The sequence below is a fragment of the Hyla sarda genome, chromosome 5, assembly GCF_029499605.1.
Source record: "Hyla sarda isolate aHylSar1 chromosome 5, aHylSar1.hap1, whole genome shotgun sequence".
In the NCBI taxonomy this organism is placed as follows: Eukaryota; Metazoa; Chordata; class Amphibia; order Anura; family Hylidae; genus Hyla; species Hyla sarda.
The window spans coordinates 374,027,523-374,049,453 of NC_079193.1; the positions used below are offsets into that span (position 1 = coordinate 374,027,523).

The 21,931-nt window shown below is 40.3% G+C and overlaps 1 protein-coding gene across 22 annotated transcripts in view; it reads right to left on the bottom strand.

Annotated features, from left to right (window-relative positions):
* Positions 1 to 21,931, bottom strand: part of PTK2 (protein tyrosine kinase 2) — a 360,567-nt gene that overhangs the window by 143,106 nt on the left and 195,530 nt on the right. For all 22 annotated transcript variants that reach the window (XM_056522839.1, XM_056522834.1, XM_056522836.1 and 19 more), the window contains 3 exons: positions 12,935 to 13,014; positions 8,438 to 8,500; positions 2,054 to 2,108 (listed from right to left, as the gene is read on the bottom strand). In XM_056522839.1, coding sequence (XP_056378814.1) covers positions 2,054 to 2,108; positions 8,438 to 8,500; positions 12,935 to 13,014 — 198 coding nt within the window. The remainder of the gene's footprint in view (positions 1 to 2,053; positions 2,109 to 8,437; positions 8,501 to 12,934; positions 13,015 to 21,931) is intronic.

Below are 21,931 nucleotides of genomic sequence, written 5' to 3' on the forward strand. Positions count from 1 at the left end.
CTCTACACAGGTTTTGATAAATCTCCCTCATAAGGATCAAAAATAAGACAGAAATCAGAGCTCATTCCATTGCAGAATTACAACAATGTGAAAAATTGCAAATACTCCCAATTTAATCTATTCCTCTAAATATTACAAGCACTATTTGGCATTTTCTCATATTTCAATGAGCCATTACTCCTCCTTACTAGCATAAGGACACTAAATTCAAATGTACACTACAAGGATTTTACAGTTAAAAGGGTATTCCAGGAAATTTATATATATATATATATATATAACTAGAGGAGGTAATCTTAGACATAAGATTCTAGACCGTGAGATCTTTTGGATCCTGAAGCTGGGGACTAGATATCCTCAAGGTTTGAACAAAAGAATGGATACGATCCTACATTACTGATATAATTTCTTGTATTTTTTTAGTTTATTTTTTGAGTTTTTTTCTTCTTCCCTCTTCTTTCTTTTTTCCTCTTCTCTGGGCCACTGCCCCTTCCCACAAAAACCTCCCCCTTCTTTTCCCTCCCCCCTCCCCCCCCTTTTTCCTTTCCCCTTTCCCCCCCCCTCTCTCTTTCCCTTTCCCCCCCCCCCCTTTTCCCACCCCTTCCCCCCTTTCTTATCTGTTCATTTTTCAACGATCATTATGGTTCTAGCTGTTACATTTGTAGTGCGATAGCATAATTCCGCGATACACTCATATATATAAACCATGAGTGTGAATGCTTCTAAGATATGCGGTTTTCTTTTCTTTTATTACTATGAGAGATAGATTTCTGTAATTTACAAATTATGATATCTTTCTCCTCTTTTATATTTAATATATTTTTGTAATAAAGAAACTGTTATATCTATGTATGTTAATATATTTTAATACTGTTTTCATGTAAAAGCGTCCATATTTGATAAATCTTATACAATTTTATGGATTTCTAATTTATGTTTTGCATGTCTTGCAGTGGCGGTTGCCATTGGTTTCTACATGTGGGTGGTTATACCACCTCGTGTAGGTGTGGCCTTTGACGTCACGTCCACCTGTCAGTGCAGGTGTGCCGTTGCGTCATGTCCGCCCACCCACATGTATAAAACCCGGTCTTTTTGTACTACAAGTTGTGTATGACTAAGGCTTTGTTGTAAAGCCGAAACGCGTCACTGTACCCTGTGTTCCTGTTATGACCATCTGGTGAATAAATATTATCCTCCGAGTTTCTGGACGCTGGACTCCTCTTTCTTCTGCTGTTCAATTGGGCGAGGTCCGCGCTCTGTCCGTGCGCACCTGGGGTGAGCTGAAGCATTGCTGTTTCTCTATCTTATATATATATATATATATCTCAACTGGCTCCAGAAAGTACAACAGATTTGTAAATTACTTCTATTAAAAAATCTTAATCCTTTCAATAATCATCAGCTGCTGAAGTTGAGTAGTTTTCTGTCTGGCAACAGTGCTCTCTGCTGACATCTCTGCTTGTCTCGGGAACTGCACAGAGTAGAAGAGGTTTGCTATGGGATTTGCTTCTAAACTGGACAGTTCCCGAGACACGTGTCATCAGAGAGCACTTAGAAAAGAACAACTCAACTTCAGCAGCTCATAAGTACTGAAAGGATTAAGTTTTTTTTTTTATAGAAGTAATTTACAAATCTGTTTAACTTTCTGGAGCCAATTGATATATAAAAAAAAGTTTTTTTTTTTCCTGGATAACCCCTTTAATCTATAGTCTCTTATCAGCCTTTCTTTATAATGAGAACAGACTATAGAATGTTTCACAGGCAGGATGGTCATAAGGTCTAGAAACATTTCTCCTAGATATCCAATTGGCTTTACAAGTCCCTACTAACCTCTAGGACCATTATAAGACTGACATCTTCTGCACCAGTATACATTAGTCATTGTAGGTTTAATGCAGTGGTTTTTAAACAGTGTGTCTCCAGCTGTTGCAAAACTACAACTCCCAGCATGCCTGGACAGCCTTCGGCTGTCCAGGCATGCTGGGAGTTGTAGTTTTGCAACAGCTGGAGTGACACTGTTTGGAAAACACTGGTATAGGGCTTCCAAACTTACCTTAACAGAATCCAGCAAACTCTTGGGGAAGAACCTTTTCAGGCCGACGTCTTTCCTGAAAGAAAAATAATAAGAGTACGGTTTATTACATCGAGACCAGACAAGATCGGCCCTGACAAGGCTGGATAAATGGCATTAGCTACGAGATTAATAGCGGATGTCACATAAACACGAAAGCGGCGAGGAGCACAATCCTCCTGATGCTTTCTGTCACCGGTTATAAATTTGGTGTCCTCTCTAATATCCGTCATCGTGTGGGGATCGCTTCAGATCTTGTATTAGGAAGATCTTGTTAGGGTGCGTTCACACTACGCAATTCCCACGGAAGTCCGCGCAGTGAACTTTTACATCAGTGTGAACGGGTTTCCGTGGGACCCGTTCACACTGAGCAATTTCAGCGGCGGAAAATTCCAAGGATTTAATTGTTCTGCACAGAGAATGAACATGTTCATTCTTTGTGCGGAATTCCGCAAGCACTGCATAGCCCACAGTGCCGCGGGGTCCTACCGCCACCAGGCTTTATCTCCGCTCGCTCAATTCCGCAGTGTGAACGCACCCTTACAATACCCCAAGTCTGCGACCGCTACATGACCTGACCCAACAGTAAACTGAGGCGACGTTCATACATTTAGCGGTGACCATACATATGTATGTGGAACGATCGGCAAGAGGATTCCTGTATAAGGAAAATGACGCCAAGGACAACGTCACCTGTCCGTAAACCATATAAAGTGAAGATAGAAATAAGGGTGCGTTCACACTGCAGAATCTCCGCTCACTGAATTCAGCGAGCGGAGATTCCGTCTGGCGGCCGCCGCTGAAAATACTTTGTCGCTAGGGCCGAGGGGCACTGAGCCGTCACCATTGAGGGCTATGCAGCGCTCGCAGAATCCACACGAAGAATGAACATCTTCTTTCTTTGCGTGGAACAATTTCAGCGGCGGAATTGACCGCCGGTGAAATTCCGCAGTGTGAACGGGTCTTGCGGAGACCCATTCACACTAATGTTAAGTTCACACCGCGGATTTCCGCCCCGTGGAATTCCGTAGTGTGAACGTACCCTTAAAGAGGGGGTCCTACTGCACTGTCCTAATCAGTGGACTCTAACCTGAGGCTCTTCAGCTGTTACAAAACTACAACATCCAACATTGGGAGTTGTAGTTCTGCAACAACTGGAGAGCCATAGGTTGGACAAGGCTGCATTTACACCACATTTTTGCAATACAGTTCCCGTATCAGGTTTTTGATGAAAAACGGATTCCTCAAAACCGGACTTAAAGTGGTACTCTGCCCTTAGACATTTTATCCCCTATCCAAAGGATAGGGGATAAGATGTCAGATCGCCGGAGTCCCGCTGCTGGGGACCCCCGGGATCTACCATGCAGCACCCACCTTTAGCGGCTTCCGGAACCACTGGAGGTCCTCAGGCTGAGTCCATCTCGACCACGAGGATAGAGCATAGTGACGTCACGGCTCCGCCCCCTCGATGCAAGTCTATTGCAGGGGCATGACAGCTGTCACGCCCCCTCCCATAGGCTTGCATTGAGGGGGTGGAGCGTGATGTCACACGGGGGCGGAGCCGTGACATCACTATGCTCCGTCCACGTGATCGTCCGAAATCAGACCCAGAGCGAACACGCTCCGGGGACTGATTCTAACGGGGTGTGGTGTGGAAGATCACGGGGGTCCCCAGCGGTGGGACCCCCGCGATCAGGCATCTTATCTCCCATCCTTTGGATAGGGGATAAGATGCCTTAGCAACGGAGTACCCCTTTAACTGTATCAAAACGTGTGTACAAATTTTAATCCGTATACAGTTTGAAAAATGATGTCCGGTTGCATCCGTTCTTTTAAGAAAAAAACTATGTATTCGTTTTTAACTTATCACTCCATTATGAATAAAGTTTCACTTGATTGATTGAAATTTCAAGGAAAAAAAAAAAAACTGTGCAAAGTCAAATAACGTATGGTGCAAACCGGATGGAGCCGAACTCACATACGGTTCCGTACGGTTCCTATTGACTCCCATGTTGAAAAAAAAAAACATAAACGGTTTAATACGGTTTGTCACCCAGACCAAAAACCGTGGTAGGCTACAGTATTGGGTACGGGGAAAAAAAAACGGACAAAACCGTATAAGACGCAGAACGGATGCACCCGGATGCATCGTTTGGCATACGGTTTTCAATGGAGAGTCAATGCATACGGTTTTCAATGGAGAGTCAATGCATACGGTTTTCAATGGAGAGTCAATGCATACGGTTTTCAATACAGTACCGTACGGTTTTCACATTAAAAACGTATACGGGAACTGTATTGCAAAAACGTGGTGTGAATGGCGCCTTACACAGATCTAGAGCTTAGTGCCACTATCCATGTGTCTGCATGCATTAAACAGACAACAATGTATCGGAATGAATGGTCAACTAAAAAATGCAACAATTCTGTAGCTGCAGCGGAGATGTATGCCCAGAAACAACACCATCCGGGCATGCTTGGATTTGTAGTTTTGCAACAGCTGGAGGCACTGCTTCAGAAACACTGGTGTAGACCCAAAGTGCCCACACTGTGGACCTCCAGCTGTTGCAAAAGAAAAACTCCCGGCATGCCAAAACAGCAAACAACTGTCCGGGCATGCTGGGAGTTGTAATTTTGCAACAGCTGGAGGCACGCTGTTTGGAGACTACTGTTCTGGACTAAGCACAATGTTGTAGTTTTATATCTGCAGCAATTTCCAGCCTCTTAAGAAGAATGTTCCCATTCATTGAAAGCAAGCAGTGACTGGAGAAAAAAATACCTATACTGAAAAGATATAGAAATATAAAATCTGCAGCAGCGATTCTATAGATCAGTGGTCTTCAACCTGCGGACCTCCAGATGTTGCAAAACTACAACTCTCAGCATGCCCGGACAGCCGTTGGCTGTCCGGGCATGCTGGGAGTTGTAATTTTGCAACATCTGGAGGTCCGCAGGTTGAAGACCACTGCTATAGATTTTTCCCTGGTTTTCCGATGACACGACGGTGATCTTAAGAATTCACAATGATCATGATTTCTGGAAGTCGCCATTAAAGGGCGTTTTGCTGTATTTTTGGGAAAAACACACGATCGTGTACGTCTGACATCGCTCAGATGTGACGCATCCCATTCCATTGCAAAACCAGCAGATAAGGGTTAATGTTTTATGTCTGGAAAATCACGACCTGTCTCTAGAGAGACGTTGAGGTGCGCGCCACACGCGACAAATCTAATTATCGAACATGTCTATGTCTCTGTGTAGAGATCGGCGCTGTCACCGCCGCAGAACAGACACGTCTGGCGACAATAATGGCCCAATTACCATGATGTAAATGTCACAGGGGAGCGGGAAGAACATGTAGGAAATTATAGAAAAGGGCTTCTGGATCGCCAAACTGCGTTATAGTGACAAACGGATGACTCAGGGCAAAGAAAACCGTGTAAGGGTCATGTGTCCCCCAGAGGTCATACGGAAATGGTAAATACAGCTGCAGAGGGGACGAAATTGGTCTAGAAACCTGTTAAAACTAATATATAGCAGAGCAGAAAAACTCAACTAAGATATATAGGTAATGTATGTACACAGTGACCTCACCAGCAGAATAGTGAGTACAGCTCTGGAGTATAATACAGGATATAACTCAGGATCAGTACAGGATAAGTAATGTAATGTATGTACACAGTGACCTCACCAGCAGAATAGTGAGTACAGCTCTGGAGTATAATACAGGATATAACTCAGGATCAATACAGGATAAGTAATGTAATGTATGTACACAGTGACCTCACCAGCAGAATAGTGAGTACAGCTCTGGAGTATAATACAGGATATAACTCAGGATCAGTACAGGATAAGTAATGTAATGTATGTACACAGTGACCTCACCAGCAGAATAGTGAGTACAGCTCTGGAGTATAATACAGGATATAACTCAGGATCAGTACAGGATAAGTAATGTAATGTATATACACAGTGACCTCACCAGCAGAATAGTGAGTACAGCTCTGGAGTATAATACAGGATATAACTCAGGATCAGTACAGGATAAGTAATGTAATGTATGTACACAGTGACCTCACCAGCAGAATAGGGAGTACAGCTCTGGAGTATAATACAGGATATAACTCAGGATCAGTACAGGATAAGTAATGTAATGTATGTACACAGTGACCTCACCAGTAGAATAGTGAGTACAGCTCTGGAGTATAATACAGGATATAACTCAGGATCAGTACAGGATAAGTAATGTAATGTATGTACACAGTGACCTCACCAGCAGAATAGTGAGTACAGCTCTGGAGCATAATACAGGATATAACTCAGGATCAGTACAGGATAAGTAATGTAATGTATGTACACAGTGACCTCACCAGCAGAATAGTGAGTACAGCTCTGGAGTATAATACAGGATATAACTCAGGATCAGTACAGGATAAGTAATGTAATGTATATACACATTGACCTCACCAGCAGAATAGTGAGTACAGCTCTGGAGTATAATACAGGATATAACTCAGGATCAGTACAGGATAAGTAATGTATGTACACAGTGACCTCACCAGCAGAATAGTGAGTACAGCTCTGGAGTATAAAACAGTATATAACTCAGGATCAGTACAGGATAAGTAATGTAATGTATATACACAGTGACCTCACCAGCAGAATAGTGAGAACAGCTCTGGAGTATAATACGGGATATAACTCAGGATCAGTACAGGATAAGTAATGTAATGTATGTACACAGTGACCTCACCAGCAGAATAGTGAGTACAGCTCTGGAGTATAATACAGGATATAACTCAGGATCAGTACAGGATAAGTAATGTAATGTATGTACACAGTGACCTCACCAGCAGAATAGTGAGTACAGCTCTGTAGTATAATACAGGATATAACTCAGGATCAGTACAGGATAAGTAATGTAATGTATATACACAGTGCTCTCACCAGCAGAATAGTGAGAACAGCTCTGGAGTATAATACAGGATATAAATCAGGATCAGTACAGGATAAGTAATGTAATGTATGTACACAGTGACCTCACCAGCAGAATAGTGAGTACAGCTCTGGAGCATAATACAGGATATAACTCAGGATCAGTGCAGGATAAGTAATGTATGTACACAGTGACCTCACCAGCAGAATAGTGAGTACAGCTCTGGAGTAGAATACAGGATATAACTCAGGATCAGTACAGGATAAGTAATGTAATGTATGTACACAGTGACCTCACCAGCAGAATAGTGAGTACAGCTCTGGAGTATAATACAGGATATAACTCAGGATCAGTACAGGATAAGTAATGTAATGTATGTACACAGTGACCTCACCAGCAGAATAGTGAGTACAGCTCTGTAGGATATAACTCAGGATCAGTACAGGATAAGTAATGTAATGTATATACACAGTGCTCTCACCAGCAGAATAGTGAGAACAGCTCTGGAGTATAATACAGGATATAACTCAGGATCAGTACAGGATAAGTAATGTAATGTATGTACACAGTGACCTCACCAGCAGAATAGTGAGTACAGCTCTGGAGCATAATACAGGATATAACTCAGGATCAGTACAGGATAAGTAATGTAATGTATGTACACAGTGACCTCACCAGCAGAATAGTGAGTACAGCTCTGGAGTATAATACAGGATATAACTCAGGATCAGTACAGGATAAGTAATGTAATGTATATACACATTGACCTCACCAGCAGAATAGTGAGTACAGCTCTGGAGTATAATACAGGATATAACTCAGGATCAGTACAGGATAAGTAATGTATGTACACAGTGACCTCACCAGCAGAATAGTGAGTACAGCTCTGGAGTATAATACAGGATATAACTCAGGATCAGTACAGGATAAGTAATGTAATGTATGTACACAGTGACCTCACATCCACACCCAACCTGTGGACAAATAAGGTGCAGTTTTCTGAAGAAATCCGCTCTGTTTTTCTAATGCTTGATATCCTTTTTAATAGGCTCTGACACTCCAGTAAGCATTGCAGCTATTTCATTCTTAATACGCAGTACCAGACAGGGCCACTATAAAATGTATGGCGCTGTGCCTGGTAACCAATGAACAGGGTGCAGCTCTTTTTGGAGCAGTTCCTCCAACCAGCTGATCAGAAGTTGGACCCTCAGCAATCTGATATTGATGGCCTTTCTTTCTTAGGATGGGCCACCAATATTAAAAGTCCGGTGAAACCCCTTTACCATGGGAACAAATATGGTTTCACACAGCTTTGTAAGGCTGCAGATAAATCAACTGTAGGTATCCGCGAAAAGGGCGACCCCTAGAGGCTGGATTAATGTGCAAAATGTCAACGACCAAACAGTGTTAAAATATCAGGAAATACTTACTCTAAAACTTCATAGTTTGACTTCTTTTCCAGGGCGTTGCCTCTCATCTCAGCGTACGACCGCCTAGAATTAGAAAAATACATCATCAAATTGCGTAAAGAGAACATAGGAGGGAAATAAGGAGCAGGGTCTAATGGAGTTAAAGGGGGTTTTCCAGGAAAAAAAATGTTTTTATATATCAACTGGCTCCAGAAAGTAAAACAGATTCATAAATTACTTCTATTAAAAAATCTTAATCCTTTCAGTACTTATGAGCTGCTGAAGTTAAGGTTGTTCTTTTCTGTCTAAGTGCTCTCTGATGACACGTGTCTTGGGAACCGCCCAGTTTAGAAGCAAATTCCCATAGCAAACCTCTTCTAAACTGGGCGGTTCATCAGAGAGCACTTAGACAGAAAAGAACAACCTTAACTTCAGCAGCTCATAAGTACTGAAAGGATTAAGATTTTTTAATAGAAGTAATTTACAAATCTGTTTAACTTTCTGGAGCCAGTTGAGATATATATATATATATATATATATATATATATATATATATATATATTTAAAAAAAAGTTTTTTCCTGGAATACCCCTTTAAGTTATCATACATGGTGCAGTATATATCCTGTGCTGTATAACACGTTTTTATAAGGTTCAGGACTCGGAATCATTACAAACTCAAGAATGAACTGAACTGTCATTTGATCTCTTGTTGGGATCCCATGAATCAGTTTCTCTGCAGCGCCACCAAAGGGCAAGTAAAGTATTGCATAGAGCAGTGTTTTCCAACCAGGGTGCCTCCAGTTGTTGCAAAACTACAACTCCCAGCATGCCCGGACAGCCGTTGGCTGTCCGGGCATGATGGGAGTTGTAGTTTTGCAACAGCTGTAGACACCCTGGTTGGGAAACACTGGCATAGAGTCTATTGGGTTGTCTGTGTAACGCAGGACAGGATGGGTCTCTAAGGGCGCGTTCACATTGAGTGATTCAAGAGGAATTTACTCGAGTAATTCCTCGTTAAAGGGGTACTCCGGTGGAAAAACACATTTTTTTTCCCCTTTTTTAAATCAACTGGTGCCAGAAAGTTAAACATATTTGTAAATTACTTCTATTAAAAAATCTTAATCCTTCCTGTATTTATTAGCTGCTGAATACTACAGAGGAAATTCTTTTCTTTTTGGAATGCTCTCTGATGACATCACGAACACACTGCTCTCTGCTGATATTATAATAATAATTATATAATTATAATAATAATAAGTCTTTATTTATTTATTGTTGTCCTTAGTGGGATTTGAACCCAAGGCCCCAGCACTGCAAGGCAACAGTGCTAACCACTGAGCCACCATGCTGCCCTTAGCATTCATCTGCTATGCACAGTTGCTAAAATGGACAGAGATGTCAGCAGAGAGCACTGTGGTCGTGATGTCATCAGTGTTCCAAAAAGAAAGGAATTTCCTCTGTAGCATTCAGCAGCTAATAAGTACTGGAAGGATTAAGATTTTTTTAATAGAAGTAATTTACAAATATGTTTAACTTTCTGGCACCAGTTGATTTAAAAAAGAAAAAAAAAAAAAATTGTTTTTCCACCGGAGTACCCCTTAAATTCTCCGCTTAGAAATAATTAACATCTTCTTTGCCATTGACTTCAATGTATCTTGCTCTGCACTGTTCACACCCCGTAAATTCAAGCTCGCGAAATTCCGTTCCGCTAGCAAAAAGAACAATGTTCATTCTTCTTGCGGAATACGCGAGCAGAAGTCCAATGAAGTCAATGGTAAAAAAAAATAAAAATCTGCTTGAAATCGCTTCCGTACGGAATTTGAACAAAATTTGTGCGGAAATTCCGCACAGAAAAAAAAAAAAAATTCATAAATAAAAAGAAAAATTCCAATTGGTGGTTGTAGTCCAGCAAAAAAATAAATAAAAAAAATAAAAAAATAGTTTTTTTTATATTCCACACGGAAAATCCACACGGAATTCTGCGTGTTTTTCGCACAAAAGAAGAAAAAAAAACGTAAATTCCACGGCAGAATTTTTAAGCAAGGATTCCTCTCCTATTCCTCAGTGTGAACGCACCCTGATGTCTTGGGGCCGGAGTACCCCTTTAACCACCACTGGAGTTGTGATTGGTTAAAAGTGGGCAGATTAGGTTTAGGTAGAGTAATAAATCTAGGGCGATGTATAATATTCAATGTTCTCTAATAATTCAGATCATATAGGAATAAATTGCAATTCTTGGCTGATTTCCTGGATAATTTCATGCACCTCAGGATAAAGCTGGGCAGTCAATTATGATCAATTACCACAGCAAATCTGCCATTTACTTCCCACTGAGACCAATAAGCTGTAATGTTCTAGATCATTCCCCTTGTAAGCCCTTAAAGGGGTATTCCAGGAAAAAACTTTTTTTTTATATATCAACTGGTCCCAGAAAGTTAAACAGATTCGTAAATTAGTTCTATAAAAAAAAATCTTAATCCTTTCAGTACTTATGAGCTTCTGAAGTTAAGGTTGTTCTTCTCTGTCTAAGTGCTCTCTGATGACACGTGTCTCGGGAAACGCCCAGTTTAGAAGCAAATTCCCATAGCAAACCTCTTCTAAACTGGGCGGTTCCCGAGACACGTGTCATCAGAGATTACTTAGACAGAAAAGAACAACCTAAACTTCAGAAGCTCATAAGTACTGAAAGGATTAAGATTTTTTAATAGAAGTAATTTACAAATCTGTTTAACTTTCTGGAGCCAGTCGATATATATATATAAAAAAAAGTTTTTCCCTGGATAACCCCTTTAACTACCAGGACAATTGTCTTTCCTGGGCGTATTATTATTTAGAGAGTGTTTTATAGTGGGAAAAGAGTGATTTGAATTTTTATTATGTGATGCAGCGATTTTTTAGTTTTTTGCGTTTTCATTTTTCCTCCTTGCCTTATAAAATCCATAACTCTTCCAATTTTTCATCAATTTTCCATCTATAGGGCTTTTTGTTCGTGGGACTTATTGTACTTTGTAATTACATCACTCATTTTACCAAAGCATGTACGGTGAAGCCATGGCAAAATAAAAAAAATAAAAAAATAAAAAAAAAAACAATATGCAACAAGGGGGAGGCCTTTCTACGTAGTGGACTTTTTGGTAAAAATTACACATTATCTTTATTCTGTAGGTCCGTATGATTACAACGATATCCAAGTTATATAGGTTTTGTTTTATTTTGCTAGTTAAAAAAAAAAAAAGAAAAAAGGATAACTTTTTGTAAGAAAATAATTTACTTAAAAACTGTAGCCTTATTACTTATTTTTCTGCATACAGGTCTGTATAAGGGTTAATTTTTTGCGCAGTGGTCTGTAGTTTTTATTGATACCCTTTTTTTAATAACTTTTTACTAATTTTGTTTCTGCTATATGAAGAAAAATGCACAATTTTTATTTTTTTTTGTTAATTTTTTTTTAGGATTACCCCATTTACCGTGCAGTTTAAAGAACGTTCTATTTTAATAATTCAGACATTTATACATGTGGCGATACCACATATGTATATTTTTACATTTTATTTAGAAAATGGGAAAAGGGGGTAATCCAAACTTTTATTAGGGGGAGGCGTTAATAATAATAACAATAATATTATTATTATTAATAACAATATTATTATTATTAATAATAATAATATTATTAATAATATTGTTATTAATAATAATATTAATATTAAAAATAATATTAATTTTATTATTATTTATTTATTTTTGTCCCCAGGGGGGGATAACTACACATGAATTTTATAACAATGGATAAACTTCCTCTGATCTGCCCACTTTACCAACAGCGCTGCTGCCGTGGGGATAGGGGATAAGATGTCTGATCACCCCCCCCCGCCGCTGGGGACCCCCGCAATATAGCATGCGGCACCCACCTGTTTCTTGTCCGGAAGCGCTGGAGGGTCTGGGTCGCGACCACGGGAGCGGAAGTCTGTGATGTCCCTCAATGCAAGTCTATGGGAGGGGGCGTGACGGCAGTCACGCCCCCTCCCATATACTTGCATTGAGGGGACGGGGCGTGACATCACACGGGGGCAGAGTCCCCAGCGATATTGCGGGTTTTCCCAGTGGCGGGACCCCCGCGATCAGACATCTTATCCGCTTTCCTTTGGATAGGGGATAAGATGTCTAGGGGTGGAGTACCCCTTTAAGGGCACAATTATGTACACGTACGTGATATCATCCTAAGGGGTTAAGGGGCCTTGCAATGGTATAAAAAGTCTGCATATATTTCGGCTATGACTGGGGTCCCCTGCAGGCAACTACTGAATAAGAGGGGGGGCTCCTATTTCCAGTCATAAGAAAAAGATGGCAGAAGTGAGAGGAGGTCAGAGGGAGACAGGAAAACTTTGGGGAGAACTCTCCACGATGAAGGGAATATCATTACTCAAGTAAATAGCAGCAGAGAAGAGAGATTTATCTTGCCAGTCACAGAGCGCCGGATACTGTGGAGTAAATGTAATACGTATACGCAGGATATTACCGGATTTCAAGACAGCCGAGCTTTAAGGCAATTTCCTGGTCCACTTGGTCCGCCATCTCCGACATGTAGTCATTTTTCACCTGCAAGATAATGGAAATAGGTAAGAAGGGGTCTCAGGAAAGTCAAATTAGTCAGACACAGTGGTCTCTGACTACAATATGCTATCTTAGCCATGGAATGCTACCGTCACATTCGCAAAGCTTAAAGGGGTACTCCGGCCCTAAGACACGCAGCGGCGTCACGAACCCTCCCATAGACTTGCATTGCGGGGCGTGACGTCACAATACTCCAGCCCCGTAGTCGTGACCCGACAGACTGACGCTGCTGCAGTGCTGTATGCAGCTCCCACAGGTGGGTGCTGCATGCGTGACTGCGGGGGTCCCCAGCGGCGGGACCCCCCATGATCAGGCATCTTATCCTCCATCCTTTGGATAGGGGATAAGATTCCTTAGGACCGGAGTACCCCTTTGAATGTTGGACAGTTTAGATTTGCAGCAGATGTAAAGCACATTTGGGGAGATTTATCAAAACCTGTCCAGAGGAGAAGTTGCTGAGTTGCCCATAGCAACCAATCAGATCGCTGCTTTCAGTTTTCAGAGGCTTTTCCAAAAATGAAAGAAGCGATCTGATTGGTTGCTATGGTCAACTCAGCGACTTTTCCTCTGGACAGGTTTTGATAAATCTCCCCCATTATATTTAATGAGAAATGCATCGACTTCCAGGACTCTGTTGTGACTTCAGAAGTCTTAAAGGGATTATCCAGAATCAAAAAACATAGCTAATTTCTTTAAAAAAAAAAAAATGTTCCCTGTCTGTCCCCAGGTTGGATGTGGTATTACAACTTGGCTCCATTCGCTTTAATGGAAATGAGCTGCAGAACCGCACCCAACCTGGAGACAGACGGGGAGCGGTTTTTCAAAGACATTAGCCATGTTTTTCGATTCCTAGATAACCCCTTTAACAACCTAACCGTTCTTGTTTTAATATGAAAAAATAAAAGGTATAGGGGTCAGAATAGGTCAATATTAAGCAAACTCATTTTGTTAATTAAAAATCTCTTTTTTTTTAAGACAATAATAGAAAAACTATATAAATTGGGTATCATTTCAATTATATTGACCTACAGAATGAAGAGAACACATAATTTTTACCATAAAGTGCCGTGCATTAAAATGACCCCCCTTCCCTTCCCCCAAAAGTTGGGGTTTTCTTTTTAATACCCCCTACACACAAATAATTTTAACATTTGTTGTACAGTTTATGGTATAATTACAAACTACAAACGGTCGTACAAAAAACAAGCCTCATATGATGGGTCCGTGGATGGAAAAATAGAAGTTATGGCATTAAAAAGGCAAGGAGGAAAAAAACGAAGACGCAAAAATAAAAATGCGTTTTCAAGGGGTTAAAAGGTCTTCTACATAATTCTCATTACCCAACTTTACTAGAGAGAACGTGAAGGGTCTTGTGAATGGATGAGGATCTGGCATCCAATAAAGGAAAATACATTTCAGGAAGGAAGAAATGAGTTTGACCCTGAAAATGATGACATTTTGCATTAAGTCTCCATGTTCGTTCTTAGGGCTCGTTCACATCTATACCACTGCAGTGCGCCGGGAGACACGGTTAAACGGTATCTAAAAGTACACGGTGGTATCCCACAATCCCACAGACTTCCATTATTGAATAGTTGCCAAATGTACATTAGTTTGGCCTAGTTTGTGTACAATATATTTTTGGGATAAAGTTCTACATGAACTATTCTGTACCATATTAAAAAAGAAAAAAAAATATTATATATATATATAGTAAATGTGAGTAGCTGTATTAGTCCAGTGATGCAGAAGCAAATCAAAAAATGTTGCAGTATCTTGTAATAATCTTTTTTATTGGACTAACAGCATTTTGTAGAGACAAACTTTCAGGATTCCTCCGGAAGGAATCCCGAAAGCTTCTCTACAAAATGCTGTTAGTCCAATAAAAAAGGTTATTACAAGATACTGCAACTTTGTTTTGATTTGCATCTATCTATCTATCTATCTATATCTATATCTATATATATTATGCTGTGGCAGACATCTTTTTCCCCAAAGAAGCATTTTAGTTACGTATTGTAATAGAGGGTTTTGTTATTTGTTGTTGTCCATAGTTTTTACAGTTTTGTCTATAGCTTTTACAGTGTTTAAAAATTGTATATATCATGATTCTCTCTCTCTAAAAATAATTATGTGTTTAAAAGCAAAAAACATATGAAACAATAAGCCAAATTGGTCGTCTTTTGGTACAATATATATATAAAAATCAATAATAAAATTTTATATATATATAATTTTTATTATTTTATTAATATTTATATATTATTTCGTAATAATAGTAATCATTAATAATAAAACTATAAATCATAAAAAATTATTATGTGCTTAAAATCAAACAAAAACATGCAACAATGATCCAAATTGCTCTAGTTATGGTACATTCCTTTGTTTGTTTTTAAATCAGAAATTTTTATTAAACATTTTGTAGTTTACAAACAAACGACAAAACAAAACCATAAACCCCGTCCCCCCTCCCCCCACCCACACAGAGCAACCCCCCCCCCCCCCCATCCCCCAAGTCCCGTGTCTTACCCTTGTAAAAGAATAAGTATAAAACTTCAAAATAGAAAAATCGTGCAATATCTGTCCATAAGTTGTATATACTCCATACAGTCAGAACAGAAGGTACATTCCTCTGTGGTATAGATGTGACCCTAAACTCTAACATGGATATTTCATGTTGCAATGAACCATAAGTTTCTGAACAATTTTATCTCTGAACAACATGGAGACCCCCAGAGACAGACAATAATGCAGCAGACATATATCTTTACATAAGATCTCCCACTAACAGGCCCCATCCGTATCCCAGGGAGGCAGATGGCGGCTCCGCATCCCCCACACCTCTGTATACATTATCCCACAGTCATTGTATATCGGCCAGAATACAGGACAAATAATAATCAGCCAATTAGGAACCCTTCTAATACTTCTCACTGCTGAGGGTTTGGTACAGTTCCATCCTACATAAATCCTATGCAAGCTCAATAGCCTAGACCAGTGTTTGCAAAAATACAACTCAAAGCATACCATTACACGCTGGGAGTTGTAGTTTTGCAACAGCTGGAGTCACCCTGGTTGGAAAACACTGGCCTAGACTGCAAGCTGATACATTTTAGATGCATTGATACATGAAGGTCTTAGGGTGGATACAATGTAACAAACCTGGGCAGATGAGTGCTCTGCGCTGCTGATGTGCTGACCTCAGGTTACATGCACACCACGTCTTTGCTATACAGTTCCATGTTAAAAACTGTACGGAACCGTATAGAAAACCGTATACATTGACTTAACATTGTAAACTGTATATCTAACGCATTATCCTGTTTAGTCCGTTTTCCGTCTCAGGCTGGGTTCACACTACGTTTTTGCCATACTGTTTTCAATCAGTCTTTCTAAAGAAAACCGTATGGCAAAAAAACGGATGGAACAGTATGGAAAAAGTAAATCGCCTGCTTTTTTAAAACTGTATACTGTTTTTAAAAGTGCTTACAGTAACGTCCCTTTTTATTTTTAAGTTTAAAAGTTTATGAAGATTTTGTCCATTTTTAATGAGAGGGGTGTTGGGTGGGGACTTTAGGATGCAAATGCGCATGTGCAAAGTAAAAACCGTATATATGTGCGTTTCCCATTGATGTCCATGTTAAAAAAATAAAACGTATGCGGTTGCAGTACGGTTTTTAAACCGGAGTCAAAACAGTGTTTTTTTTGGTCCAGGCCAAAACTTTTTTTTTATATATCAACTGGCTCCGGAAAGTTAAACAGATTTGTAAATTACTTCTATTAAAAAATCTTAATCCTTCCAATAGTTATTAGCTTCTGAAGTTGAGTTGATGTTTTCTGTCTAACTGCTCTCTGATGACTCACGTCCCGGGAGCTGTGCAGTTCCTATGGGGATATTCTCCCATCATGCACAGCTCCCGGGACATGACATCATCATTGAGCAGTTAGACAGAAAACTTCAGAAGCTAATAACTATTGGAAGGATTAAGATTTTTTAATAGAAGTAATTTACAAATCTGTTTAACTTTCCGCAGCCAGTTGATATATATAAAAAAAAGTTTTTGCCTGGAATAACCCTTTAAACTGTATAGTTTTTATTTTTTTTTAACATGGGAGTATGTGTATACGGTTCCATACGATTTTCACCGTACGGTTTTTGACTTTGCACAGTTTTTTTTTCTTGGAGTTTCAATCAAACAAGTGAAACTTTATACAAAATGGATTGAAAAGTTAGAAACAAAAAAAAAAAAAAAAACAGATATAACCGGACATCATTTTTAAACTGTATTCGGTCTTTTAACTGTATACGGGTTGAAATTTGTACACACGTTTTGATACAGTTTAGGGTGGGTCCACAGCACGATTTTCTATACAGTTTTTGGATACAGTTTAAAAAAAAAAAACGTATGCAACTGTACAGAAAACCGTGCCCATAGACTTTCCATTCAAAACCGTATGCATTATATTGCATACGGTTGTCTCCGTTTTTCAAACCACACGTTTTTTTACTTTTTTTTTTCTGGACAGAAAAACGTGGCCTACCACGGTTTCTGGTCCAGGTGAAAAACCGTATTGACCCGCATACGTTTTTTTTTTTTTTTTAACATGGGAGTCAATGGGAACCGTACAGAACTGTATGTGCGTACGGTTCCATCCAGTTTTTACCATACGGTTTTTTACTTTGCACAGTTTTTTTTCTTGGAATTTCCATCAAACAAGTGAAACTTTATTCATAATAGAGTGAAAAGTTCAAAACGTATGCGTTTTTTTTCATAAAAAACGGATGCAACCAGACATCACTTTTCAAACCGTATACAGATAAAACTTTGTACACACGTTTTGATACAGTTTAGTCAGGTTTTGAGGAATCCGTTTTTTTTTTTTTTTATCAAAAACCTGAAAAAAAAACTGTATTGCAAAAACGTGGTGTGAACCCACCCGTAGTCCGGTTTTGAGGAATCTGTTTTTTTCATCAAAAACCTGATACGGGAACTGTATTGCAAAAACATGGTGTGCATGCAGCCTAAGGCTGGGTTCACACTACGTTTTTCAAATACGGTTACCATATACGGTTTTCGGCTAAAAACCGTATGCAACCGTATACAACCGTATGACTCCAAAAACTTACGGTTCTATCCGTTTGCATCTGTTTTTGCCAAGGGTTTTGCTATTTTGTTGGAATTAGTTTTCCAGCAATTTAATAAAGTTACTATTGTTCTATTGAAATTCTAATCTGCCCATGTGTCAACTCCAAAAAACGGATTAGAAAAACCGTGTGCAACCGTATTCTGAAATTCTGTGTACGGTTCTCATAGACAACAATGTTAAAAGAACCGCATACGGTTTTCCAACCGGAGGCAAAAACGTGGTCGACAGCGTTTTTGCCTACGGTTGAAAAATCGGCAAAACCGTATCCGAGGCAAAACGGATGCAACCGTACACAACATTTGGAATACGGTTTACAATGCATTCTCTATGCATACGGTTTCGGATACAGTCGTATACTTTTTTTTTTTCCGGAAAACCGTATACGGTTACCGTATTTGAAAATCGTAGTGTGAACCCAGCCTAACAGAGGATTGACTAAACTGGATACAATATAACATCTGCTCATTTCTATCTATTTTCAATACACAGAATATAATACATTCCCTGATCAGGTCCTGATACCACAATTTTATACAGACACCGGGATCTAATGGAGTCTAGTACAGTAGACTGCGAGGGGACGCAGCAGCAGCATCGCCATGTTAGGCTGGGTTCACACCACGTTTTGTTAAATACGGCTCCCGTATATGGTTGGGAGGAGGGGGGGCGGGGCTTAATCGCGGCGCCCGCACTCAGCCGTATTCGGGAATTGTAGTTAATGTATGTCTATGAGCCGACCTGAGTGAACCGCAGCCTCCGGTCGGCTTCGTTTTCGGCTGTATGCGGTTTCCCGACCGCAGGCAAAAACGTGGACGACCACGTTTTTGCCTGCGGTCGGGAAACCGCTCATAGACATACATTAAATGGTTCCCGAATACGCCGCGATTAAGCCCCGCCCCCTCCTCCCAACCGTATACGGGAGCCGTATTTAACAAAACGTGGTGTGAACCCAGCCTTACTCATCATCTGCTCCACTAAATAGAGGGGTTCTACTGTGTTTCTGTTTGTACAAATTTACAGGTCACACACATTGGCAAACATAGAGGCCGGACAATTCCACAGGCCGTGAAGAGCACTTGTTCCGAATGCTTAAAGGGGTAACCCAGTGGAAAACGTTTTTATTTTTTATTCAACTGGTGCAAGAACGTTAAACAGATTTGTAAATTAATATATATATTTGCAGATGTGTAGAGATTTGTAAATTACTTCTATTCAAAAAAAATCTTTATCCTTCCAGTACTTATTAGCTTCAGAATACTACAGAGGAAATTGTTTTCTTTTTGGAACACCGAGCTCTCTGCTGACATCACGACCACAGTGCTCTCTGCTGACATCTCTGTCCATTTTAGGAACTGTCCAGAGTAGGAGAAAGTCTCCATAGCAAACATATGCTGTTCTGTGACAGTTCCTAAAATGGACAGAGGTGTCAGCAGAGAGCACTGTGCTCGTGATGTCAGCAGAGAGCTCTGTGTTCCAAAAAGAAAATAATTTCCTATGTAGTATTCAGCAGCTAATAAGTACTGGAAGGATTAAGATTTTTTTTTTTAAATAGAAGTCATTTACAAATCTGTTTAACTTTCTGGCACCAGTTGATTTATTTATTTATTTATTTTAAGTTTTCACCGGAGTACCCCTTTAAAAATAAAATAAAATGGGACCAGTGATTGTCTAGATCAGTGGTCTCCAACCTGTGGTCCTCCAGATGTTACAAAACTACAACTCCCAGCATGCCCGGACAGCCAGCGGCTGTCCGGGCATGCTGGGAGTTGTAGTTTTGTAATATCTGGAGGTCCATAGGTTGAAGACTAGAGATGAGCGAACTTACAGTAAATTCGATTCGTCACGAACTTCTCGGCTCGGCAGTTGATGCCTTTTCCTGCATAAATTAGTTCAGCTTTCAGGCGTTCCCGTTGGCTGGAAAAGGTGGATACAGTCCTAGGAGACTCTTTCCTAGGACTGTATCCACCTTTTCCAGCCCACCGGAAAGCTGAACTAATTTATGCAGGAAAAGTCAGCAACCGCCGAGCCGAGAAGTTCGTGACGAATCGAATTCACTGTAAGTTCGCTCATCTCTATTGAAGACCACTGGTCTAGATCAAGTACAAGGTCTACTTGTATCTGCAGCCTTGTACCTGAACATGTTCATTATCAGTCAATATATACTACATACACCATTGACCCGGTGGTTTTTTTTTGTATGGTGCAGGGTCATGGCACCTACATCTGTTGCCTTATCAGCGTATTGGGCCGGGGGGGATTGCAGATGTGACCTGACCCCAAACCTTGGCTTCCCAGCTGCCATCTTTTACTGCCATATGCTGCTAGCATAAAGCACAGAGGGACAGATACTGCACAGGTAATGACCAAAGAATATGGGAGATTAGCAGGGCCAAGGACCCCCCCCCCCCCTTTACTCTGCCTCCTCTCATCAGGTTCCATTAATGTCAGATTATCAAATATTCTGGATTACTGGGCAATCATACAAAGTCTAGAAAACTAACTAGCAAGTATAGAAACCCTAATGGGATTTTGGGATTATGCCCTAATGGCATGCTCTCTGTCTCTGGAGAACACAACACATCATGCAGCAGAAAGTAAGTTTTCATTTTAATGGGAACTGTGTAATACACAGAGTCACCTTTGGTGGCGCTAAAAGGTAATTAAAGGAGATATCCAGTGCTGAAAAACGCATCCCCTATCCTAAGGATAGGGGATAAGTTTCAGATCGCAGGGGGTCCGTCCGCTGTCCTCAGGTTGTGTTTGGTATTGCAGCATAGTTCCATTAAAATGAATGGAGGCAAGTTGTAATACCACACACAACCTGGAGAACAGGTGTGGTGCTATTTATATTTTTTGGAAGAAATTATCTCTGTTTTTCTATTCCTGGATAACACCTTTAAATACTTGTGTTGGTTACCTCACAGATCACTGGGTGTCAGTTTAACATAGTTCATAAGGTTGAAAAATGACCAGAGTCCATCAAGTTCAACCTATAACCCTAATGAGTCCCTACTGATCCAGAGGAGGCAAAAAACCTCATACTAGAGGTAAAAATTCCTTCCCGACTCCAATAAAGCATCAGAATAAATCCCTGGATCAACGTTCTGTTCCTATAAATCTAGTATATATAACCTGTAATGTTATTATTCTCCAAAAATGCATCCAGACCCCTTTTAAATTATTTTACAGAGTTCCCCATGACCACCTCCTCCGGGAGAGAATTCCACAGTCTCACTGCTCTTACAGTAAAGAACCCCCATCTGTGCTGGTGTAGAAACCTTCTTTCCTCTAGACGTAGAGGATGCCCCTTGTTATAGATACAGTCCTGGGTATAAATAGATCATGGAGAGATCTCTGCACTGTCCCCTGATATATTTATACATAGTTATTAGGTCTCCCCTAAGCCTTCTATTTTCTTAACTAAATAACCCAAATCTTTCTGGGTCCTGTAGTCCTCCCATTCCCCATATTACCCTGGTTGCCAGTCTTTGAACCCTCTCCAGCTCCACTATATATCTATAAATACCTATGGCAGCAGCTGCCCGACACTGGTCCCTACAGCTAACTTTACTGTTAACTAAGACTTCCAAGTCCTTTTCCACATCAGTCGTCCCAAGTGTGCTCCCATTTAATAAATAATCCCAGCCCGGATTTCTCCTCCCCATGTGCATTACCTTACATTTATCAGTGTTGAACCTCATCTGCCACTTCCCAGCCCAAACCTCCAACCTATCCAGCTCCATTTGTAACA